We start from the raw sequence: 23,178 nt of genomic DNA on the forward strand, positions 1-23,178 counted from the left end.
GGACCACACATCCACCTCGCTCTTGACTTAAGACATTGAGCTGCAGTGTATGGGTCTGTCCTCCACCACCATGAATTCCGCTCCCAGTCAATCCTTCCGACGTCGTCTCCCCTCTCATCGTCGTCGACTTTCTACCCCCGCTTATCCCCGACACTGGTCCGCTACACTCTCGTTCTGTCATCCTTTACCTCCCTCTTTAGACGCGCTAGATCTCCCTTCGGCTTCTCCAACTCAAACATTGGCATCGCTACGCTTTCTTGTCCTTTCTTATCTCGCAGAAGTCGAATTACGGTTGTCAGACATTAAACGGAATCTCGATGTCGCATCCCAGCATAGTGAAACCTCCACCATTGAAGACGTGCTAGTCTCGGCTCGTACTACGCTCGAAATGCTCGACTCAATAAGAGCAGACGTCTGCTCCCACCTTCCCGACTTTGCACTTCCTGATATAACGGTAGACAACCTACGGGCTCACCTTCCGGATCTTCCAAGAGTCACATCGAGATTTCCTGACTTCGACTTCGCCAAGTTTGATATCGATTTCAACGATTTCGACTTCAGAAACAAGTTAGATGAAGCCCGGTCCCGATTGTATGATTTTGACTTTCACACACATTTTGAGTACATCCCCACGCTCTCAGCTCACCTGCAAACCCTTCAGTCGCATCTATCTACCTTCGAAATACCTCAATTTGAACTAGCGAGCAGTGGCACACTTCATTCTCTGCATGTCATGCTTTCAGATTTGGTGGACAGCCTCCTCTCTTCGGAGCTTGTCAACGATATATTATCCTCTGCTCCCGAGAAAGGCATCAAATTGAAGGATGGGTTGAAGGAGAGCCTCAGAGAAGGTGAAGAAATGGTTGAGCATCTTGCTGCAGAGGTAGCACACGCCGTTAAGCGGTCGCTCGCGGGTATGAGACTGATCGCATACTCCGACTTACCTACCGAGTGGAAGAATAACCCCTTTGTAACGCAGGGGTATAGGTATGTACTCTATCTCGGTTATCGAGCACTTCTGACGTTACCCCAGATTCATTCCGATAGAACGATGGCCTCTCATTTTCATGTCCCTATTTGCTTTGCATAACGAGACTCGTAAGTACCCTACACTGTTCACATTTCAATGGCTAAATGTGCATCCCGCGAAAAGTCAATATTCACACTCATCTTGTCCCTTTCTTTCTGTGGCTGCTTAATATGATGCCTATACCCAACTCGTTCAAGATCCCAGCTATACCCTTCGTCTTCGACCAAGCGTTGGCAGAAACAGATCTTCCGGAGATACTGTTCATGTCTTTCGCCCTTTTGTGTCTGTTTTCCAGTGCGGTTTGGCACACAATGTCCGGATGCGCGCACCTGGTCAGCATGGAATTTTGCGCCAGAGTAGATTATGTTGGTATCGGATGGTAAATCGTTTCCATAGTTCTTCTTCCCTTACGTGTCCATATTCATAACCTCACAGGCTAATTTCAGCCTCGGTGGGCACGGTTGTTCATTTCGGGTTCCAAGATTGCCATCCGATTCTTCACAAGGCTTTTCTTGCACTCTGCTTTGCAACGGGCCTTGCAGGCAATATATTTCCGTTCATGGAGTGGTTTAATGACCTCGAGTATAGGGCAAGTAGGAATTTTATTCAAATATTCTGACTACAGTCCTGAGACCTGCACACAGATTTTTAGAGTCGGGTTTTTCCTTTCGCTCGCGTTTTCATCTCTTGCACCTCTTGCTGCAATCGCTATGACCAATTCGTTTAGGGAGATGATCAGCTACATGGGTGAGTGGCCTCTACATTCATGGGTCTATGCCGTGCTTTTTTCTGATGTTTTCTCTTTCAATCTCAGCACCAGTGGCCCCATCATTGTTATCGTATATCATAGGTCTGTTGTTCTACGTAACCCACGTTCCTGAGCGATGGATGTCTGAGAAATGGAGGCATAGAATGGATATGTTCGGTGGAGGTGTGTTCTTTACCCGATCTTTTCCCCCGTCTTTGTCATTAACATCACGGTGACGCTGGTAGGCTCACATTGCATATGGCACTGCTTTATTGTCCTCGCCGTTAGCCAACACAAAGCTGCTATCAAATCTTTGAGGGAGGGGATTGTCTGTTACGCGTAATGTTTTTTCGTGGTAACCTTTACTTGGCCGTGCTTTGGTGTTTTTGAGGTTTTACTTGGGGATGTTAATGGTTATTTCTCGGTTGTTATTTCTAGATTCACTCGGAAAAGCATAGAGAAGGTGGGCAGGACAGCATGCGGAACATTCAGTTGGTATACTTGGATACATTATATTATACGCTAAATCAAATACACTCCTTTTCCCATAAGTTTCAAACAGGGAAGGTGAAAACCATGGCCAGCCCTGGGGACGAATGCAGCCAGATACGCCGAAAGCTAGGTCCAAAGTTTGTTCGATTTATCCCTGGGCCCGTCCCATATGTTATCCCTAGCTAAGTATACACGGCAAGTACAAGTACTGCTCCGAAAGTCAAAAACTATCAGCTACATATCTACTGAACGAATAAATAACCCAAAAGTACAGTTACAGGATCGTGAAAATCACAGTCTAAGTTACTAGGTCAAATGCGTCAACAACGTCCTGCGCTGCGACGATAAAATATAAATCGTGAGCACCGCTCCAAACAAGAACCCCGTAACAGCACACGACAAAGCATCGGATAAGAAAATCGAAGATGAGGACGACGTCGACGACGATGACGAAGGTGAAGGAGAAGCAAAAGCAGAAATCTCATCCCCAGCATCATCGTCATCCGGGAAATAATCCATTCCAATGATAAAGAACGGGGAGAAAGGGGAGAACTTGTTCTCTTCTTCTGAGACGGCAGTAAAATACCGCGACGAAGATGTAATGGGCTCCGAAGAATGTACAGTTGTGGGTATTGGAATAGATATTTGGAGTGGCGACGGTGTTACCGGCTCATGAGGCGAACTGGGAAGAGGGATCAACTGAGGCAAGATCTCGGGATCTTCTTTAGTAGCCCCTGGTGGAGCGGATGACGGTCGGACAGGTAACGGTGGAGATGGAAATGGGGCTGTCTCCTCGAGAGTGGGAGACGGAGGGGCTGACAAAGCAAAAGATCGGCTCGATCTCCGTGAGGAGCTCCCAGAAGTTGACAACACATCGTCGAAATGATGAATGAAATGTGGAACGGACGTAAGCTTGATCGGGGTCGGAGAATGGAGGGACGAGGGAGGTGAGGGAGTAACGGGCGATAATGAAGAAGACCCGCTGGACGATGAGGCGGAGGGTGACTGGGATCTCGACCGCGGCGTCATAGCCGGTATCAATAACTTCAGAGTTGTCGTTCGATCCTGAGGTGATATGGAAGAGGTTGGCGAGGTCTCCGTAGGGCATTCAGATTTGAACGTTTCCACAAGTAATGGTTGTGTTTGAACGATACTTTCTGGCTCTGGGGAGGAAGAAACATCCGTCTGGCTATTGGGACTGGCTCGATCGGCATTCTGTGCAATGACGATTGCCTGGCCACGAACAACCTCTTCCAAATCGACAACAATAGCTTTCAGCCTCTCCACTTCACTTGCTGTGACTTCTCTCAAACGACTACTGCGTAAATTGGACGATCGGACTTCTTCGGCTATCAAGGTGATCAATCCCTTAATGACCCCTTGCATCTCCGCATAATCTCGAGAACCGGTTTGTTCGGGCCAATGAGCAATAAGTCCTGCCAATTGTCTTGCTCTCGTAATAGCCAGTTCAAAATGCGTTGGATCCTCACGTAAAACCATTGCTTGAAACCAAGGATGAAGCATGGCAATCGCAAGGCGAGCTGACCCAACAGCTAAATCACGGACACGCGAGTGGAAAGGCAGCCGGGAGAATCGAGCTTGAAGGTCGAGACAGAATTTCCTGTATGTGCATCGTCTGGTGTCCGCGAAGTCCCAAGCTAAAGGCGTGAGCCCACCATCGCCACCTGATCGGAGAACACTGGGCTTCAAGAAGTAGGAAGGCAGGTTGGGGATGATCGATAACAACGGGATTGAAGCGAGCACGGCCGAGCGAGGGATAAATCCGTGCACAAGTACAGACTGGGATTCTTGCGCAAATCGGTACCAACGACAGTGTAGTTTGTGTTGCCTTTGACAGCACCGATAGTTAGTGATCGTTTTTCTAAAAAAGGGAACAGATCCAAGAGACTCACTCCTTGGCTGGTTTCTTCCTAAGAAGCTGAACAGCTGTGACCGCTTGCCTAGCTAACGCTCTAGCATCAATTATCGCAATTTCGACGTCGTGTTTCATCCCATTGTTATATCTCCTCACAGCATCCCATAACGACCATCCAAAGCTAAAAGACGTTGAGATGAAGGGAGAACTGGACCTCGTTGCCCAGTCAAGGTGTGTCGTACAGTCCTCGTATGTGACTGTGTCGAATAATGATATGCCATCCTCTACATGCATTCCGGATAGAACTGGCGTTCTCGGAGCAAACTTTGCATCGAACTGCGCTCCAACAAAAAAGAGGGTATCATCTTTCAGCGGAGAAAGAGTTCTTGGAGTGTAAACACGGAAAAGAAATGGATGGTATTGTGCGATGGTGTCGAAGTTGACATCGGGACCAAACCCACGCTGGGGGAGGAAGCGACCAGGATCTTCAGAGGCTTTCGACGTTGAAGCCATCGGGATGGAGAAAGATAACCAGGATTGGATTGGCTTCAGTCGTTTTAATAATGTAGGCCTCGTGTCTTCCGGATGTTGTTCAGCCTGCGGTGACCGCGTGCCTCAGCTACCTTGAGGATCCAGCATGTTGGTGTTTTTGATTGACTCTGGAGCTGAATTAGAACACATGTGATGAAGAAATTAAAGCTGACCAGGACGTCTAAGCGTATCGAGCCCTCTGGTGGGAGTAGAATAAACCGCACCTCCTCCATGCGACTTTACTTAGATGGAGGGTGGGAAATTGCAATTGCACCGAGTTCAAGGTCACGAGCAGCCCGCTGAGACCGCTTGGTTTCGTGAAATTAAGATTAATTACTGAGCATTGACACTGCTTTCTCCGAGGTCTGTGTCAAGAGCTGGACTGGATGATGTTTCGTTGCAATCTTGTGAGCCGAGAAGTAGTAATTGCGACAACATGCATAAAAGAATACAAGACAATACCGAGGCAAAGTTCATGATTCCTGATCCACAAAGTTTACGGCTTCCTTTTTGCAAAATTCCTTATGCCAGTGAACCACGAATACCATCCCCACGACGCGCGGCGGTGATTGCACGAAGGATTACAACAACGAGTGCGATAGTGGTTAATATCCTATCAAAAACCCAAAATTGAGATGACCCACAGTGCTCAGATAGAATCGGGACCACCTACCACTCAATCCAGGCAAATGCCTCGAGCGCATTCAGTTGGCCGCAATACGCAAAGCCAGACGGATTGCTGTGTATAATGAAAAGGTTAAAACGTTAATGTCTCCGCGTGAATTGAAACAAGTGTGCAACCACGTACTTGCAATTGAGCCCTCCTCCGAGCATAACGGTAACAGCCGCAGCACCGGCTGTCCAGATCACCCAGGTCAGGAGAAGACTAGAGGAAAAATGAGCCCCAAAGTGAAAAAAATAAGCACATACACCCACGAGACTCACTAGATGAGGTGGGACAAAGCGCTGGTGAGCACCGATCCAGACGATGAATGCCAGAACAGGAGTGCATATATAGAGGATAGGACTACGGTCCAAATGGATGCAAAGAGGATATACCGAACTCGGTCTCGTTCAGTGGTGTTGAGGTTGTCTTTTCTTTGCGCGAACCGAGATGTCAACCATGCAGAAATAGCTAGCTGAAGGTTTGAAGACCCATGATCAGATACCAGAGAGCCTCCGATGACATATAAACGCACTTCAATAATCCCAAAGAATATCAGCAGTCCGAATAGAACTACGGAAAAATCTGGTTCATTTCTATAACTCAATGACAGTGCGTTTGAAAGCCTCACTAGGATGTCCTCGTTTAATGTGCTTTGAGACGGCCATTTTTGTTTTCGTGTAAATTCGTGATAGATGTTGGTAGCGTAAATGGGGAGTAGCTGGTCGTGGTGGAGGGCAGTGTAAGAATTTATAGTGTGGTCTGATATGGCCTTTAAGAATGACGTCAATGTCCGTGACCCGGGATCCCATCCGACTGGCGCCACTAATCGTAATTGAGCGCCCGTAGTCTGTGTCTAAAATCCTACAGCCATAGATACAATACATGTTTAGTCAATGGTAAACGCCGAACGGTCTACCCATAAGCGGGAACACGCCCTTTAATGTGCTTCACTGCAGTGGGGTCGATATCAATATTAAACCACTCCTTCAGACCCTCCAGTCGATCCAGTTCCGATTCCATGGTTTTCAAAACTTCTGTCTTGATCCCAACATGCCTCTTGATAGTTCGCCCCTCCAATGCAAGTCTCCCGAGGTACGGTCTTTCCCAAACATTAGCTCCATCATTGGCGGTGAAAAGACTTGGTTGACGTTCTATTTCCTCCATCTGCTTGTCATCAAGGAAAAAACACTTTGCGCAAACGACATTATTCCAGAAAATATCTTCTTTCTTGTTGTACACTAAGATGTTGGCAGCTTCATAATCCGCCTCGAAGAATTCGACTTCAACGAACGAGTACATGATTCGGGTAGAGGTGGCTCCAGAATCTTTGAGATGATTGACCAAGAGACGCCATTCCACCTTGAGTTCGGAGTCTCCGGAGAGCGAACTTGCTGAATATGAAGTTAGGAATGGTAAAAGGGCTCCAGCAGTTATTACCAACATACCAAGACTGGATTCTGACCTGGCCGTCCGTATGAGGACATGCTTCTCTGAAGGGGTGGAGCCCATAACGCTTTCACCATCCACCAATAAAATGGGTTGAGTAAGGCTCGAACCTCCTCCCGAAGCGTCAACGAAATAGGTGGCGTTACTCCCATCGATAGGTTGAATGAACAACAACATGTGTGTGAAGGGAAGAAAATTGGGAGGGGAATCGGGTGGTCCGGTATTGATTCGCCCAGAGCCCGAGTATGCGCTATAAAGTCGAGTAATTACGATCGGTAGAGATGCGGAATGAATATGAATATGACATACCGATAGCCCAAGCCGCGAATCATCTGTAGGAAAATTCGGTTCATTCCGAAACAATAGCTCCCACCGTTGTTCACCACCAAACGTTGGTAGAGATAGTCGAAACCGATATCCATCGTACGCTCAGGCGTGCTATGTATGCGATAGCTCGGTGAGATTCTCCTCGCCTAACCGTCAAGGATAACACTCACTAATGCATTGGGGTGTTTTCAAAAGGAAAAGCAGCTATATGGTGCCGCACTAGCACACGTAGGTTGTCCAAATTGGGCTCAAACTTTGAAGGATCGATAGCCTTAGCTTGAGGATACTGTATCTTGGATAACCACTTCGAAACTTGTTCGGCAGAATAGACAGAAGGAACCTTCTTGATCCAGAGTCTATCGTGAAGGAGGCCTTTCATTGTGTAGACGTGGTTAACCAGACGCTCGTAGGCGGCGCTGTATAAAGCTCGCCAGCCATTAACGCGTAACGTTAACGTTAACGTTAGCGCCCTCTGGCGCTACCCGTGCTAGGGGCGGCGGGCGGAAGGCCGTTGGGCGAGCGGCTACCCGACGGAAATCCGAGGAACGATACTCTTATCTATCTCTTAACTACATAGATAGCTACTGTATACCGCATCGCCCACCCTTCTTTCCTCCTCCATGTAAGCCACGCAGTGAAGCAGCTTCAACGATTTCCTGGCCATGTCCCCTGTTCCTTCCAGCCTCGAAGGTGTGATCTTTCAGCTGTCAAAGTGTCTATCCTAATTTTTTTTCTCACTTTCTGTTGTCATGATTGGCCTTTGTGAAAAACAGCTTACACCAAGTCAAGACAGGTTTGACATCCTGATGTAGACAGGAAGAGTACCTCTAATCCAGCTCGCCGACCCCCCGTTTCTGTTTCTTGTTGATCAACCAGGAGAATCAATCCTGTCCTAACCATGGTCTACATCACTGAGGATACGATGGATCTTGGCCGCACACTCAAGCGCCAGGCAGAATTGCGCTCATCAACCACAGGCACCACAGACTCGAGGGTCCAGACAAAAGGAAACCACCTGCTCCTCGAAAATCAGATGGACTGATTTTCCGGTCAGCTCAGGAAGCTTGGAAAGCCCACGTCAGGACTAGTATACACGACTTTGATCCTCTCACTCGTAGGAACACGGTTCCCGCTCTATGCTCACGCTTGCTCAATTTCCCTATGTGGGCGGCTTCGCTTATGATTGCAGACCGGCCTCGAACACTCAGCCGTTCTAGTGGAAGATCGGGTGTTATCCTCTCTCATGATCCTGCCGACAAACGATCCGCGAATTGGTAGAAGCCATATTGTAGGGCATACGATCATCAATTCGCTATCTCCTCGCAGTCTTGGCGAAGCAAGTAACGTTGATTCCTCGAAGGTTGCTCCATCTACGGTGCTGTACAGTCTGTAGACGCACCCATGGACTTATCTCTTGCTCGGTGTCGTTGCTCAGTGCTCTGTCTGACGGTCCCGCAGCTCTGGTCGGTGGACGTGAGCGGCCCCACTCAAAACCGCTCCCTTCATTGTTTAACAAACGTACCGAGCTGCTCGGACGACGCTCGCGCTGTCTCCTTCGAGATGTGGCCCGAGATCCTCACGGAAGATGCCAAGGCAGTGACTTCCGCCGGGAGTTCCTCAACGGTCAAGGAACCGGTCAGAAGATGTCGACATCCAACGTGACCAGGAACGTTCCGCCCATAACCTTTGTACAATACGAATATCCCGTCGCATTCTATACTTCTTATTTGGCTTCTATCCCGCGCTGAGAACGGCATTCGCGCTATAAGGTTAGTGTTCCATTCAGTCAACCCGGCAAAGTTCCTCCTCCCGAGTCGAGGCCCATCCTTGAGAGGTGTGCTGATGCAGAACGCATGGATATCAACACCCATTATGTTGAACTTATTCTTGGAGGATGTGCGTCGTGACCATGTCGCGGGACAGTTTGACTCGCAACGAACTCTACCTCTGGCGGCCGGGCAGGAGAAGCTCGGAATTTTCTACCTGGGAAATGCTGTACCTCCTGTACTTGCTATGTCCGCAATACCCCGCGCTGTCACAGGCTAATGTGGGTTAAAGTTAATGCAGTATCAGCGCTTTCCCAACCAGATTGGGGAGTAAGCGTAAATACGGGAGGATTGATTGGGATATATTGCCGTATATGGGCCTCGTGGTTCCAACTAAGTCGGGTTGACAATGGCTCTCAAGATCTTGGGTTTGAGATATAAGGCCTCTTGAAAGTGAAGCGGGGTACCAGGCTGGCCGTCTCTCACCTAACTTTTCACTTACAACATGCAACGCTCCTCTTCCTCGCTCAAAGCAGTCCAAAAGACTATCTCTCGTTCTCTGGTCACATCATCTGCGTCTCGCCGAATATCTGCAGTACAATTACCTTTAGGAGGAACAGCGGGACTTTTCCCCCGCTTTGCCGGTCTACTCGACGATGCACCTCTTGACGGCGGAAATCCGAGAACAGGGCTAGGCAGCGATTTCCACACTCTACCTGCACCGACTCTCTTCGACGGTCCAGCCCGTCGCCCACGAGTTCAGACTTTATGGCCTGCTTGTCACATATCCTTGAGTCAGCTCACAGAGAACCAAGGAGCAGTCGAAATTTTCGACGGGCCATCTCATTACCACCGTAGTTACTATGGACCGCCTCAGCGCAAGCAGAACGTAAGTTTTCAGACGGTCGCTATCCCGAGTCTGCCTAGCTAAACACCTCACTTAGAATATGTTCACCTATGCGCTCGGCGCTGCGATCGCCGTCGGAGGTAGCCTCTTCCTAAATTTGCATTGACAGGGTAAGCGGCACAAGTGGACTACACTCCGATCGCACTAATCCGAGTTGTATGCTAGGGAAGCGGCTAGGGAAGCGAAAAACGAAAAACAACAAAAACAGGAGACAACTAGAACTCAAGACATACTTTCTATAGCTTTCAATAATGGGATGGAGCGAGAACCTGTATGTACTTAGTATCGATACACATAGAAACAATGTACAAAGTAAATAAATCATTGGCTCGCAATAGATGCAGAAGCCTTCGACAGTCCAGAATCACAGTGACTCGTTAACATCAATCAAGAGGACGAGGTAGAAACCAATACGATCCGGATGGCTCTTGCTCAGAACTTTCAAAGGTCACCTTCAGCACATTGTCGACGTGTTTTCCCTGAAAGGTGCATTCAGTTCTGGGAATATTCCGCAATACATCAAATCGATTCACCATCCAAATCCTCTTGTCACTAATGATTTTGTCCAATTGGCGAACGTTTGACATCAGGTACCTGACGTTGCGAGCATCAAGGGTTTGGTGAGGTCCATGGCCAGTATGCCTGTTGGAATTAACGATAGTGCGTATGGTGGAGGAGCGCCCAACGGCAGCGGTAAATGAAATCTAATCAGAAGATGTTAGTCAGTGTCATCAAGAAAGACAGATCTCGGTCTCACGAGTTCTTTCAGCGGGATGGGCAATTCAAGTCTTTCGAGGTGTGGACACCTGTGACAGAGTTGTATAACAGATTCCATCTCCAACGCACACTCAACAAATGACACTTGTGCTAGCGTGAAGGCATAATCCTTGACGAGTTGTTCAATAAAAGAATGTCCGATAATAATCTTGATGTCCTGAAGTCTCATGACGAAGGATTCGAGTGGTGGGTGGGACGGTCTTAAATGGTCTAGGATGGAGGACAGGACTTCTGGCGTTGGAGATGCAATCATGGAGAGGCGTGTGTCAATACTCAAATGCTTCAAATGGTTAAGGTAAGGAGGAGGAGAATTGAATGGTTTGGAAGATTCCTAAACCATATTGTCCTCAGCGGCTATTGCGGTTTACAGTCACTACACTCACCGTTGCACTGAAGGATAGACTTTCGAGCTGAGGAACGTGAGAGACTAGGCGCATTACGACAATGTGATCGACCTTCGGACATCCGATGATATGTAACCCGACCAATCTCGGGAGTTGCGGTAGAAGCTGCTCCAAAACGGTTTCATTGACTTCGGTTGACATCTTCAAGGCGATGAAAAGTAGAGATGGAACCAAAGATGCTCAACTCACATATAGAGTCAGGTGTTTTAACGTGGAACGCAACCTGGGGGCCCATCTAGGCAACATGTCTGCAGCATTCCAGGATCCAGCATCAAGAGAGAGACGGCTGAGGTTTGGGAGCTCTGACAACAGATTTGATTGTGTGGTGGTGATATTCGCATTCACTCGAAGTTCCTCTAGTGCTCTTTTGCCCCGAAGTGGAAGGAGAAAGAGAGGTAAAATAGGTTTTGTGCATTTGAATGTCAACAGATTCTGAGCGACCTGCACCGTTTGCGTGCACTCTGAAAGAAACTTTGAATGAAACTGAGAAAAGTTTGTTTGAATTTTTGGCACGAAACGGATGTCTGAAGTTGTTTGAGATTTTCAAAAAAACCAACTTCTGAGGACATAAGTACACACCGATATGCTTCACGTATTTCGCCAACCATGGGTGCGCCACTATCACCCCGAACGGGGATGCCACCTATCCGCGACAAAGTGTGGTTCAGATGAGACGTTGCAAGGGAGATGATGCGTACGCGAGGATACTTCTTGCCGTGTTTGAGGCCGTAGGTGATATCGCGATACAACCGTGGAATGATACCCGCGAAAAAGGATCGACTAACAACGGCGGTTGAAGCAAGATCTTGATGCGGAAGGTGAGAAAATATCATCTCCAGAACGTCTAAGTTGAGGTTATCGGCAGTGACCATCTTGACTGGAATAAGTAGAAGTCGCGGCTGATTCAGAACGTTGAACGTTACAGTCGCGGTACGAAACAAAGTGTCACACGCGTGTACTAACGGCATTGATCGCCTAGGCCTGTTGGTAAGTACCGGCAAAGCCTTGCCACCTTCGAGCTGTCCTGTTCCAAGTCGTGAATCTTATTCCAAGTTTATTTAACATCCGGATGTGAGATCCATCATAGATACATCTCGGGACCCTCTTGTTTCATCACTCAGTGTAACCCTCTTCTGTCCCGAGTTCTCAGCATTTTGTTTCTCCTCGCCAGCCGGCACTTCTACCCGTTTAGCCCTTTCCAAGACCTCCGGAGACACTGACTCGAGAAATTTCTCATTATGAAGTCTCACAGCGTCCTTCCGGACATTCATTTTCGTAAGCACTTTCCTCTCCTAGTTTGAAAAAAGACTCACTACAAACTGAGGAGGCCAGGTTGTTGGCGCAGCCAGCTGTTCTTTCGGGAGGCTTCGACTATAGATCAGCATGTACGGCCCAGCATTCAAGTGTAAACCCGTCGGGTCAGCGAGAACATCAGCTTCGGTTGCCTATTAAACCAAGTCGAGGGAATCAGTTTGAAGGCCCACGCAAGTCTCGATGGATTCTGGTACTTGCCTCGCTAACCGCATAGTCCAGGTTTTTCCACCAGGTACCGTTCCGGTCTTGAACATAGGAGTACATTTGTTTGCGTCCTGGTACCCCGGTATGTATGAGAACAGCTCGCAAATCGTACTAATCAGGAGCATTAGTGAAAATTTCAAGTCAGGATTAACTTATTGCGAACGCAAAGTTTCTGCAGTTCCGGACAATCAAAGAGGGATTTCGCCTCGTCCTGCAATTTCCCGACCTCGGCGTTGATTTCTAGATGGGTGTCAATGAAAGTACAAGTCAAAGGGAATGATCATATTTACTCTCGAGCGCAGTTTCCACCCCAAGTATAACCTTGCGTAATTTAGTAGTCGTAGAAGCCAAAGAAGCCCGACGATCTGGGTCATCTCCCACACGAACTACATTTTCAAAATAGTGCACGCTACTCTTCAGGTTCTTCAAAACGTCCTTGTTCTTGACGAACGTTAACTGGCCACCAGTAAAGATGATTGGAACTCAACACCTACGTCGTATTTCGTGAGCTCCACTTTCTGTTGTTCCAACCGAGATAATCGTTGTTGTATCTCCAACTGTCGTAGGCGTTTCGCGTTGGCTACTTCAAAATTTGCAAGTAGAAACTGATCCATAAACATCGTCTTGGGATAAACAAAGCTATCGACGGATGATGTCCCAGCAGCGAGGCCTGTCTTCTTCAGTGTGAAGATGATAATCTGAGAAGGGTCTATGATTCCGTCATGAGTTGAACCATCTTCCCTGTAATTATTGAGAGCTGCAGAGAGACGAGCGACTAGATCGTTGGGGCACGATGGATCCATTCTGGCTTCAACTGGGACTGTAGTTATAGGAATATCGTTGGTCTCTAAGTTTATATTGCCGTCAACGATATTGAGGCGACCGGTGGTAAACGAGATAAGCCGTTCCCTGGAGTACAAGACTAAGTTTCGCGCTTAATAGCTGTGAATCGGACTGATATATTCACCCTTGATCATCCAATCGTTGGTCGATCAGATTTGAAATAAGTTGAACGAACTCTGGAAACAATCAATCAATCCAGGCAGGAAGGCTTGAATTCAAAAACGCACCGGAGGACAAAATGTATGGTGTACTCGTCATTGACGCTAACTCTGCACCCAACGAAAGTAAGAAATTGTCGTAACAGATTGAGGAAAGCTGAGCAAGATCCAGGTTCGTGAACACTTCCATCAGGCCAGTGATTGGATCTTCTTCTTGCGGTTCAAGTCGAGACAGCCGTTCTCGCATTTGCGGGATATGGAATAAAGCATGCGCGACCTAAAAACATGATGTAGAATACTTATACTCGATTAGAAGTAGTCTTACCAACGCTGCATATACAAGGGAAGGTGACTCCGCGCGCAAGGAGACAGGCCTAGTAAAGTCGGATTACTGGTTTCGAACTTGTCAAATGAATACTAAGGAGTCCACCAACCGACCATCTTGCCGTATCATATCCGAAAGCTCCGATTTTCCGTCGTTATCATCGGGGACAGCCAAGCTAGCTTCGATTGCTTGTTTGAGGTTTTCATCTTCATTCGATAGCTGCTGTTGGGTCTACTGAAGTATAAGTGAGACAGACTGCAGAAGAAATGTCATAAGACGCACATTCGTAGGAACAACAGCCCATTGTGGATCGGATTCTCTATTACTCGGGCCAAACATGGGCTCTGCTGGCTTAGGCTCTGTCTCCATCGACATCTGCAACGCCCGCGATATCTCCTCGTCGTCTCCCGTCAAATCAATCACGTTGTTTGAAGGTGTCGTTGAAACAACTTTGGGAGTTGAACCAGATTCGAGCTGTAGTCCTCTGTCACCCGCGAGCATTGCATCTGCTGCTTTCTCGAGGTCGCCATTGAATTTTCGTAGAACCCGTAATGCCACTGTCGAATCGACGTCACTGCCCATCATAGCAGATAGTACACCTACAGCTTCTTCCTCTTTTTCTGTTGGAGGCGTGAGCTGGGTCATGTTGCCATAGACTTTTGAATGAGCCGCAGTACTGAAGTCTGAATGAAGTTGTGAAGTCAACCACTAACGTGATCAAAGTCTCCTCGCCTGATGTATCGTTGCGGACCACTACATCCGGACTGCTCTTATGACTACGAATCTCAGGGAATATTGCACTGATACTGCACCGTACTCAACCGCTCGGACATATTTTGACTGGAGTCTGGGTCTGGGTTCAACTCCGGATCCACAGAGGTGCAACTTGAATGAAGACCAGTGAACGTTTGAACGCTCAGTCAATTGATTGTTGCCTTTCCTTATCATAAATACCACACTGTATCCCGAAGGCTTTGTCTAGTGTCTCTGGATGGCTGACGTTAAAGTTGCTATAGAACTATTCTAAGCGGCCATGTCAGGGTCAGCTCGTGTCCCTGATTTCGGTGATGAAGAATTTGGCAACGATGAAAGTATTACTGCTACACTAGTCTATTTGTCCTTCTAAAGATGTACTGTAATAAGTGGCTGCTGGTCGCCCTACAGTCTACCGCCTCCTGAGAGGGGTGAGCTTTAGGGTAGTACTAGTAGTTCCGGCGGTTCCCTTGTGGGACCATGCTGCGTAATCTATCTATCTATCTATCTGTACTCGCCCGTATTTCTACATGCTGCCAAGACTTTTCATACCATCGCAACCTTCAGAAGTGCAGGGAAACGCAACCGACGCAGTCAAAGAAGTCATTCTTCACTCCCTTGCAACCCATGTCAAAACACCGCGCGTATTTGCGATCGATTTGATTTCCAAGCTCGCGCTGTGTGAAGTAACGATAAGACCTGTTGAGGAGGAGCCTCTACTGCAAGAAGCGGTGGTGTTACTTAGTATTGTTGTCAACGACAGTGAGTGATAACTGCCACGACGATGAACAGTACTCGGGTGATACCAACCAAACTAATCTTCACTGCTTGTATTATACCAACTGTTGATGATGGGTGGGACTTTGCATCGAATCATACGTATGGTTTACTGGATACCCAGAGATGCTAGATCTGGGGCAAGAAGTACACCAAGCCTCGATTTCATTTTTGATTGATTAGTGAGTCTCCGAGGCCATATCCAAATAGTTCAATGAGCGCTGATAGCACGGCTCTCGCCTTAGTTGCTCCTCACTGGCATTATCCGCTCTAAGAGCAGAATTTATGGACGATCCTTCGCTTTGGGTGTCAAAAAATCTTAGCATTGTATTCCATGAATCACAGACCTTCCTGTAAGTTGAATAAATCCTCTCTTGCCTCGTTCGGATTCAGAGTAACATATATGGGTTTCTAGTGGGGACGAATTAAAGATCGTGAACACAAGTCCATTCGTGGGCTCGGTCAAAGAGAACCAGAGAGGGACTATGACTGCGAAATCCGAGGTAATTACTGTTCGAGCTCTCCTCGAGGTTTCTGATTCACTCCCCCGCAGGTATGGAATATCACACGATGCTGTCTAGTAGCCTCTGGTATCCATAACCTGATGGCCCCCAAGGCCTTCGTTAAGCTTTAAAGCTGAGCAACGCCGAATCTCTACAGGTTGAAAATGTGTGTAACCGATATGGAATACCCAGCATCGCCTAGTAGCTCAGCGAGCGAAAAGTTGTAAATAGGTGTGGTACTAGTAATAAACACGGTTTAGGAGGTGTTCATCCGTTTGTCTTGGCACTAGACTGCTTAATCTCGGAGTTCCTTCGACTCCGAGTGGAATTACCCAAATTCCGTTGTTGAAGGCGGGGGGCTTTCAGAGCGAACCGACCGAAAGCGTGATAGGTAAATATTGGTCATTGGTGTTTTAGCGGGGACTTGAAATCAGACACCTCACATTATAGACTGAGTCTACACTGTGCATTTGATGAACAGGATAGACAATAAAGCGACCGTTGCTCACCAACGTCCTAGCTTGCAATTCGCTGATGTCGGGACGTCGAAACATGCATGAGTGATTCTAGATTGAATATGTATCACAGTAAAACCGAGAGGACGTTACCCGAGAACAGCCATGCGGCTATGAAAGCAATTTATTCAACTTGTATGGACTCTTGCCGGTGGGTGCTAACGAGTATGGTAGTCAATAGACGGTGCATAAAAAGTACCCAATGGATTCGTTTCACCAGGTGACATTTCTCCTCCCTTCCCACATCTTCGTTCAATAGGCCCGGTTGCCTTCTTTTTCTTTTCTGAGCTCCAAAGATGTTCTTCTACGGTTTCTTCTTCTTTTCCCTGCTTGCTGCTACCAGCTTCGCAACGCCTGTCAGTAATGTACCTGGAACTGGTGAGCGTGATTGGCACTTTACCGTTCACCTCATGAAACCGCATCTAGCCACTCTCGGCGACCTGACTCAGAACGATTGCAACATTGAAGTCAAACCGGGAGCACTGGCTTTCCTCGTATCGCCGAAGTCTGATTTCGTTGAAGCAAAGTAAGTTCTAGATTAAATCAAGCGGACTTCGAAGGGAACAATAATGGACTCTTTTCTCCTTTCCCTCCACGAAGACCTGGTGCCACCGCGTAAGCCAAGTCCTGCTGTTAAAGACAGACGAGGCAATTACTAACGCGTTTTTGGCCAGTGCGGAGAGCGGGATGTGCGGCCGGTCTGATGGAGACGTCATTGTCATGAACGGTGCGCAGGAGTTCCGGAAGTCTGTGCATTCAAAAACTGACCTCTGCTAGCTGCGGGCACGGTTCTCGCGAGCCTCTCGAATTTCCCAGAGGTATTGCCGGTCGGTTTCTGCAACGAATGCGGTCCGAACGATGTGATAGTCAATCAGGCGATATTCGACGCACTCAAGGGAAACCCGAACGAGAAAATCATCAAGAACGTCTTTGTGACAATTGCATGAGCTTGGATAGAGAAGAATTGGTGGAGGTGCTTTCGCTTTGGTCGAGAGATGGTATTTAGCATCATGAATATAGGATGGTCTGAGCTAAGACACAGAGGAGCTGATACTCGTGATTGTCCTGGGCCTTGATTCCACCATGATCCGTGACATTTGGCACTGTTGTATGAGGGCATCTCTGTTTGCAAGTCGAATGTGCGGTTTTGTCGGAGCCTGGACTGGAGGTGCCACACTCTTTTTCCAACTGCCACGTCTTGAAAACATCATCTCCCGCCTTGAGCACGCCAGATAGACGCTTCCTCCGTAAGATGCCTCCATTGTCTTCTGCAATGAACATGTACAGAACAAATCGGTTCATGATTTAGGGGACAAGTAGACTTGAGAAATGTCGACGATAGGAGGCGCGAACAGAGCAGCGATGTCCAGATTGCGATGGGTCCTCCAGAACTTGCGTTTTTTAGAGTTGAAACGTTGACGCGTCCCACCATGACAGCGATTGAGTTTTCCATAAATCAAGTATGACAGTAGTCCAATATCCTGACTTGACCATGTCGTTTTCGGTTCCTTTCATGAAGCCTATGGAAACCATTCAGGAGATTAGGATACGTACCGAAATCGGGATACGGTTTGGAGGAAATGAAAATGAAACCATCGTTTTCTCGATGAAGTCATTCCGCAACCTTGAGCAATTCATTATTGAAACCTTGAATGGATTCATACCGACCAACGACGACGACGCGAGATCTAAAGGAAATGGTGGTGTTGGTGGAGAAGGAGGAAATCTTCGGCTCGATTACACCGCAGCCGAATATATGGTCATTGTTCCCTGATCTTATCCCCTGATCCTATCATTCACAGCCAACTTTTATCATGCAAGGGACGATAGCGGCATTTATAACTGTATTCTTTCTGGTCAACGTCCATCGACTTCCCTTTCCCTCCTTTCCCTCTCTCTCCCGTTGAATCACAATGGCTCCGGTTAAGGTTTCCAAGATATGCTGCAGTGAGCAGGGTTCTCTCCAATGTTGTCCATCATCTCATTGAAAACACCTCAGTCGGTGCTGGCTATGTCGGCGAGCTAGATCTCAGTTATGCATGCCTTATTCCCCGCTGAAGAAAAACTGGTACAGGTGGCCCCACATGTGCTGTGATAGCCCTCAAATGTTCCCATATCACTGTGAACATCGTTGACGTTAATCAAGCGCGTATCAACCAGTGGAACTCGGAAGATTTCACGCTGCCCATCTATGAACCTGGGTTGGAAGACGTTGTTAGGCAATGCCGTGGAAGGAACCTCTTCTTCTCAACAGAGGTCGATAGATGTATACAAGAAGCCGACCTGATCTTCGTCAGTGTCAACACCCCCACGAAGAAGACTGGTGTTGGCGCTGGCTTTGCTGCAGATCTCAAGTAAGTCGCTACTTGCATGTTTCTGTTCCTCATGGACCCATTTCGATATTCAGCTATGTTGAGCTCGCAACCCGTCGTATTGCCGCTGTTGCAACGACATCCAAAATCGTTGTCGAAAAGTCTACCGTTCCATGCCGAACTGCGGAATCCATGCGAACTATCCTTGAAGCTAACTCAAAGCCCAACTGTCGTTTTGATATTCTATCCAACCCAGAATTCCTTGCTGAAGGGACAGCTATCAAGGATTTATTGAACCCCGATAGAGTCCTTATTGGCTCGCTGCAAACTCCTGAGGGTATTGACGCATGCCGAAGTTTGTCGAACGTGTATGCAACCTGGGTACCGTAAGTTTCAATTTCTCGCTTCCTCATCACCATCTTTTCTTTGGGCTTTTGCTTACGTTCTCACTAAACAGAGTGGATCGCATCTTGACTGTAGGGCTCTGGTCCTCGGAGCTCTCCAAGCTCGCCGCGAATGCTATGCTTGCACAACGTATCTCTTCGATAAACGCGCTATCAGCGATTTGTGAAGCAACGGGCGCCAATATCGATGAAGTAGCCCATGCTGTTGGATACGATACGCGTGTTGGGCCGAAATTCCTGAAAGCTTCCGTTGGTTTCGGAGGGAGTTGCTTCCAAAAGGATATTCTGAATTTGGTCTATCTCAGCGAGAGCTTACATTTACCAGAGGTAGCCGCCTATTGGAGACAGGTTGTGGAATTGAATGAGTATCAGAAGAGGAGGTTCTCAAAACGCGTAGTCGACACGTTGTTTAACACCATTACAGGCAAGGTCCGTTTGCTCTCTGCGTGCCTTTTGTCGCCCATATCTGAATTTCTTCTGTAGCGGATAGCTGTTCTTGGGTTCGCATTCAAGGCGGATACAGGTGATACTCGGGAATCGGCGGCCATTACATTGATTCGCGACTTTCAGAATGAACGGGCATTAGTCAGTATCTATGATCCACAGGTTGCTCATGATCAGATATGGATGGACCTGGCGGAAGCCAGTCCCAATATACCCCTAGACACGAGTGAGCTTTCCCCCTGCCTACTCAATCACGCCTGTGCTGACTCTGCCCCTTCGCAGTCAAGAAACAGGTGACTATTTGTAGCTCAGTGCTTGAGGCATGCAGCAGCGCGGACGCTGTGGTTATTGCAACGGAATGGAAAGAGTTTAAGGAAATTGATTGGGAGGTGGTGTACCAAGGCATGAATAAGCCTGCATTCGTGTTTGATGGACGATTGTTGTTAGATGCAGATAAATTGGCAAAGATTGGATTCAAGGTAGCTGTCATTGGAAGGGGTACAGGAGCTGCTTAGTACAGAATGCCGTTGCCGTTGATAAATCGGATGTAATCAAGTTTTGTCACCGCGTATACTTTCAACCCAGTTTCAACCCAGATCTTTTCTAACCGACTTTGCCACGCTCTAGAACAGCTCAGACGACGACACCAGCAATTGTTGAGCTCGACATCCTCGACGACGATTAGTAATGCCCATTAGCTCCCCCTTGCCGTCGCCAATGGCCATTAGAAGCAGGACGCCGTCTTCCGGAGGGTCTCAGTCAATGTTCAAGAAGCGTTCCACCCAGTCCCTATCTCCCACTATGGCATCCGCTGCCTCTTACCTCTCAGCGGTTTCCCAAGCGGATGCTCGTGCCAGGACAGCAAGGTCTCCGACGCCGACGCCGACCGCGACCCCAGCTCTCTCATTCGCTTCAACCACTTCATCTGAACCCACCACAGACATTGACGAACTCGATGAAGACGACGAGAAATTTATCAGTCCACTCTCCGTTCCCTTCCGTCCTCCAACCTCTGAGCAAGTTTTCAACACCGTCCACACCGAATTCGGACACTGTGCTAGTGAAGAATTTCGCCTTACCAGTGCTCATAAACCTGGGGCTCCTATCCATGGGCATGTCGACAAAGACCCGCCTTACTACATTCTTCTCTCAACCTACATTAGCTATCTCGTCTTGATTTGCTTGGGACATATGCGCGATTTTTTGGGCAAGAGGTTTCATCCGAAGGCATACAGACATTTGATGCCTCACGACGTGCGTACCCGCTGTCATCTTTTTTTAAACCTTGTTCTCATACGATACTTTATTCGCCGTGAATAGGGATATGCATCGCTGAATTCAGACTTTGACTCGTTCTATACACGTAGATTGAAAGTGCGCATGGACGAATGTTTCGCGCAGCCTGTGACTGGCGTTGCTGGACGTACCATTGTTCTTCTCGACCGTGTCTCCCTCGACTACAACCGAACACAAGTCCCCACTGGAAATAAAACGCGTGCTCTGAATATTTCTTCATACAATTACCTTGGATTTGCTCAGGCTCGTGGAGGGTGTGCCGATGTCGTAGAAGAGGCCATCAAAAGATACGGTATCAGCACTTGTGGTTCACGTTTGGAGGGTGGTACCAGCGAACTCCACACAGTTGCTGAAGAACTTGTCGCACGATTTGTTGGAGCCGAGGATGCGTTGATTTCCTCCATGGGTTTCGCTACCAACTCTACAATTATTCCTGCACTCGTTGGAAAGGGGTGCTTGGTTATTTCGGATGAGCTTAATCATTCTTCGATTAGGTTTGGCGTCAGGCAGAGTGGTGCACACGTTAGGATGTTTAGGCATAACGACATGAGGTCTCTCGAGTCGCTCCTTCGAGAGGTCATCAGTCAGGGTCAGCCCAAGACTCACCGCCCATGGAAGAAGATCATGTTGATCGTCGAAGGTTTATACAGCATGGAAGGTACAATGGTTAACCTTCCAGCTATTATGAATCTGAAGGAAAGCTACAAGGTGCGTTGTCTTTTCGCTCTCCCTTGCTTACCGTCTGCTAATGCATCTAACCTCAGTTCTATCTCTTCGTGGACGAGGCCCATTCCATCGGCGCCATTGGGCCTAATGGGCGTGGTATTGCGGATTATTTCGGAATTGATCCTAGATCAATCGATATCCTCATGGGCACCTTCACCAAGTCTTTCGGGGCAGCGGGTGGTTACATAGCTGGCAAAAAGGATGTCATTGATCGTCTTCGTGTCAAAGGTTACTCTGGCACTTATGCAGAAGCCATGTCGATTCCTCTTCTTTCGCAAGTCATCGCCAGCATGGCAAGTATCATGGGCGTCACTACTCCTACGGTCTCCTCGAGCAATAGTTCGAGCACCATTGCCATCCGAAGCCACGCTGCCAACGGGAACGGTCATTTGACAGACGATGAATACCATCATCCAGGCCCCGTTTCATCCAAGATATTACCATCTTGGATGACGCTACCTCCCGAGCTCTCTTCTGGTGAAGAAGGACGAACCCGCCTTCGTCGTCTCGCGTTCAACTCATTCTACCTTCACCGTGGCCTTGATAAACTCGGCTTCATCACATATGGACATCCAGCATCACCCATCGTTCCGCTCATCTTGTTCAATCCTGGTAAGATGATGATGTTCCATCGGATGATGAAGGATCGCGAGGTCCCGATTGTCGTTGTCGTCGTCGCGTACCCGGCGACACCTCTCATCACGACCAGAGTCAGATTCTGCGTTAGTGCATCTCACACGAAAGAGGATATCGATTGTGTCCTCAGAGCCTGTGATGAAATTGGCGACATTATGGATCTGAAGCATGGACTTGCGCCAGCTGATAGATGGAGTATAGACGAGATTTGTGATCGGGCGGTCGAGCTGGTCAGCTTGCCAGAGGCGTAGAAAGGCCGTTAGATCGGTTTTGGGAACCCTTAACCGTCGGACCAACCCTCCTTATGATCTAGAATCTTTTTGTTCGATTTCCCCCCTCCAAGACCACGAGTAAATGAGTTTTCTCCAGACGGTTCAGAAAAAGGCTCTAGAATTGGCAATATCTTATCCCATCTTACACATTTCATTCGTCGGTCTTTGTTCTGCACATACCCTTATTCTATTTTCCTGCGTTTGGAAGCGTAGTTGTACACATAAAATAAAAGAACGGATTGGTTTTCGAATCGCTTCTGATAGTGGGAGAGAGAACTTTACTAGTCCAGGCTTACAATCCCTATATTCGGACTGAGATGTTGAATATTACTATGGCAGCAGCAGTGGTTGAAATGAATAGGGGCCTGTCTGTGCGATTCACACTAGACTCTATACCGCTACACCTTCAGTACTTCAGTACCAAGCTCAAAGGAAGGAGCTTGACATGAAAAAAGCCCCGAGGTTTTCGGGCGAGACCGACGATTCCACCAATACGGAAGACTTCATCTCCACCATCGAGCCTCTATTACGCTGTTCCACCAAATCTCCCGACCAATATGTTATCACTCCCCGAACGTTCTTCGTTGCAGGTAGCATAGCAATGGACTGGTACGACAAGGAAATCAAAGACAAAGTAACGGTGTGGGAAGAGCTGGTGAAGAAGTTCAAGCAGAGGTTTCCCGTGAAGAAAATGCTATCATTGTTCCAGGAGTTACATGAATTAG

At 47.9% G+C, this 23,178-nt stretch overlaps 12 protein-coding genes across 13 annotated transcripts; 7 read left to right on the top strand and 5 right to left on the bottom strand.

Moving 5' to 3' along the window:
- Nucleotides 1–70: 70 nt before the first annotated feature.
- Nucleotides 71–2,121, top strand: E1B28_006420 (uncharacterized protein; the record flags this gene model as incomplete). Its single annotated transcript, XM_043151083.1, has 7 exons — nt 71–987; nt 1,034–1,098; nt 1,154–1,409; nt 1,466–1,619; nt 1,675–1,777; nt 1,845–1,961; nt 2,024–2,121. The coding sequence occupies 7 exons, from the start codon at nt 71–73 to the stop codon at nt 2,119–2,121; spliced, it is 1,710 nt and encodes a 569-aa protein (XP_043012176.1).
- Nucleotides 2,122–2,576: 455 nt separating this feature from the next.
- E1B28_006421 (uncharacterized protein) lies at nt 2,577–4,659 on the bottom strand (the record flags this gene model as incomplete). The annotated part of the gene is made up of 2 exons (XM_043151084.1): nt 2,577–4,119; nt 4,184–4,659. The coding sequence occupies 2 exons, from the start codon at nt 4,657–4,659 to the stop codon at nt 2,577–2,579; spliced, it is 2,019 nt and encodes a 672-aa protein (XP_043012177.1).
- Nucleotides 4,660–5,199: 540 nt separating this feature from the next.
- Nucleotides 5,200–6,228, bottom strand: E1B28_006422 (uncharacterized protein; the record flags this gene model as incomplete). The annotated part of the gene is made up of 6 exons (XM_043151085.1): nt 5,200–5,290; nt 5,351–5,416; nt 5,486–5,563; nt 5,623–5,816; nt 5,877–5,914; nt 5,973–6,228. 6 exons carry the CDS (start codon nt 6,226–6,228, stop codon nt 5,200–5,202), a joined length of 723 nt encoding a protein of 240 aa, XP_043012178.1.
- Nucleotides 6,229–6,256: 28 nt separating this feature from the next.
- On the bottom strand, nt 6,257–7,496 carry E1B28_006423 (uncharacterized protein; the record flags this gene model as incomplete). The annotated part of the gene is made up of 4 exons (XM_043151086.1): nt 6,257–6,735; nt 6,790–7,040; nt 7,100–7,228; nt 7,288–7,496. 4 exons carry the CDS (start codon nt 7,494–7,496, stop codon nt 6,257–6,259), a joined length of 1,068 nt encoding a protein of 355 aa, XP_043012179.1.
- A 1,892-nt stretch (nt 7,497–9,388) lies between these two features.
- On the top strand, nt 9,389–9,896 carry E1B28_006424 (uncharacterized protein; the record flags this gene model as incomplete). The annotated part of the gene is made up of 2 exons (XM_043151087.1): nt 9,389–9,772; nt 9,828–9,896. The coding sequence occupies 2 exons, from the start codon at nt 9,389–9,391 to the stop codon at nt 9,894–9,896; spliced, it is 453 nt and encodes a 150-aa protein (XP_043012180.1).
- Nucleotides 9,897–10,173: 277 nt separating this feature from the next.
- Nucleotides 10,174–11,916, bottom strand: E1B28_006425 (uncharacterized protein; the record flags this gene model as incomplete). Its single annotated transcript, XM_043151088.1, has 7 exons — nt 11,670–11,916; nt 11,551–11,614; nt 11,161–11,495; nt 10,951–11,112; nt 10,548–10,898; nt 10,324–10,494; nt 10,174–10,269 (listed from the first exon to the last, which is right to left on the bottom strand). Exons 1-7 carry the CDS (start codon nt 11,841–11,843, stop codon nt 10,174–10,176), a joined length of 1,353 nt encoding a protein of 450 aa, XP_043012181.1. The 5' UTR covers nt 11,844–11,916.
- A 77-nt stretch (nt 11,917–11,993) lies between these two features.
- E1B28_006426 (uncharacterized protein) lies at nt 11,994–14,569 on the bottom strand. Of its 2 annotated transcripts, none has more exons than XM_043151089.1 (11): nt 14,098–14,569; nt 13,925–14,046; nt 13,816–13,864; nt 13,560–13,767; nt 13,457–13,508; nt 12,984–13,398; nt 12,780–12,930; nt 12,653–12,729; nt 12,484–12,600; nt 12,285–12,416; nt 11,994–12,227 (listed from the first exon to the last, which is right to left on the bottom strand). In XM_043151089.1, exons 1-11 carry the CDS (start codon nt 14,458–14,460, stop codon nt 12,030–12,032), a joined length of 1,884 nt encoding a protein of 627 aa, XP_043012182.1. In that variant the 5' UTR covers nt 14,461–14,569; the 3' UTR covers nt 11,994–12,029. The 2 variants fall into 2 exon arrangements, with proteins under 2 accessions (XP_043012182.1, XP_043012183.1); XM_043151090.1 differs by having other exon boundaries at nt 13,925–14,049.
- A 517-nt stretch (nt 14,570–15,086) lies between these two features.
- On the top strand, nt 15,087–16,123 carry E1B28_006427 (uncharacterized protein). The gene is made up of 5 exons (XM_043151091.1): nt 15,087–15,330; nt 15,470–15,527; nt 15,591–15,698; nt 15,761–15,848; nt 15,899–16,123. The coding sequence occupies exons 1-5, from the start codon at nt 15,099–15,101 to the stop codon at nt 15,977–15,979; spliced, it is 567 nt and encodes a 188-aa protein (XP_043012184.1). The 5' UTR covers nt 15,087–15,098; the 3' UTR covers nt 15,980–16,123.
- Nucleotides 16,124–16,659: 536 nt separating this feature from the next.
- On the top strand, nt 16,660–17,310 carry E1B28_006428 (uncharacterized protein; the record flags this gene model as incomplete). The annotated part of the gene is made up of 5 exons (XM_043151092.1): nt 16,660–16,741; nt 16,790–16,889; nt 16,964–16,978; nt 17,038–17,090; nt 17,141–17,310. The coding sequence occupies 5 exons, from the start codon at nt 16,660–16,662 to the stop codon at nt 17,308–17,310; spliced, it is 420 nt and encodes a 139-aa protein (XP_043012185.1).
- A 545-nt stretch (nt 17,311–17,855) lies between these two features.
- E1B28_006429 (uncharacterized protein) lies at nt 17,856–18,137 on the top strand (the record flags this gene model as incomplete). Its single annotated transcript, XM_043151093.1, has 1 exon — nt 17,856–18,137. The coding sequence occupies one exon, from the start codon at nt 17,856–17,858 to the stop codon at nt 18,135–18,137; it is 282 nt and encodes a 93-aa protein (XP_043012186.1).
- A 1-nt stretch (nt 18,138) lies between these two features.
- Nucleotides 18,139–20,129, top strand: E1B28_006430 (uncharacterized protein). The gene is made up of 7 exons (XM_043151094.1): nt 18,139–18,310; nt 18,363–18,380; nt 18,438–18,717; nt 18,771–19,061; nt 19,133–19,508; nt 19,563–19,749; nt 19,806–20,129. Exons 1-7 carry the CDS (start codon nt 18,277–18,279, stop codon nt 20,036–20,038), a joined length of 1,419 nt encoding a protein of 472 aa, XP_043012187.1. The 5' UTR covers nt 18,139–18,276; the 3' UTR covers nt 20,039–20,129.
- A 111-nt stretch (nt 20,130–20,240) lies between these two features.
- Nucleotides 20,241–22,432, top strand: E1B28_006431 (uncharacterized protein; the record flags this gene model as incomplete). The annotated part of the gene is made up of 3 exons (XM_043151095.1): nt 20,241–20,777; nt 20,844–21,527; nt 21,584–22,432. The coding sequence occupies 3 exons, from the start codon at nt 20,241–20,243 to the stop codon at nt 22,430–22,432; spliced, it is 2,070 nt and encodes a 689-aa protein (XP_043012188.1).
- Nucleotides 22,433–23,178: the final 746 nt, after the last annotated feature.

Source organism: Marasmius oreades, chromosome 3, assembly GCF_018924745.1.
Source record: "Marasmius oreades isolate 03SP1 chromosome 3, whole genome shotgun sequence".
Classification (NCBI taxonomy): domain Eukaryota; kingdom Fungi; phylum Basidiomycota; class Agaricomycetes; order Agaricales; family Marasmiaceae; genus Marasmius; species Marasmius oreades.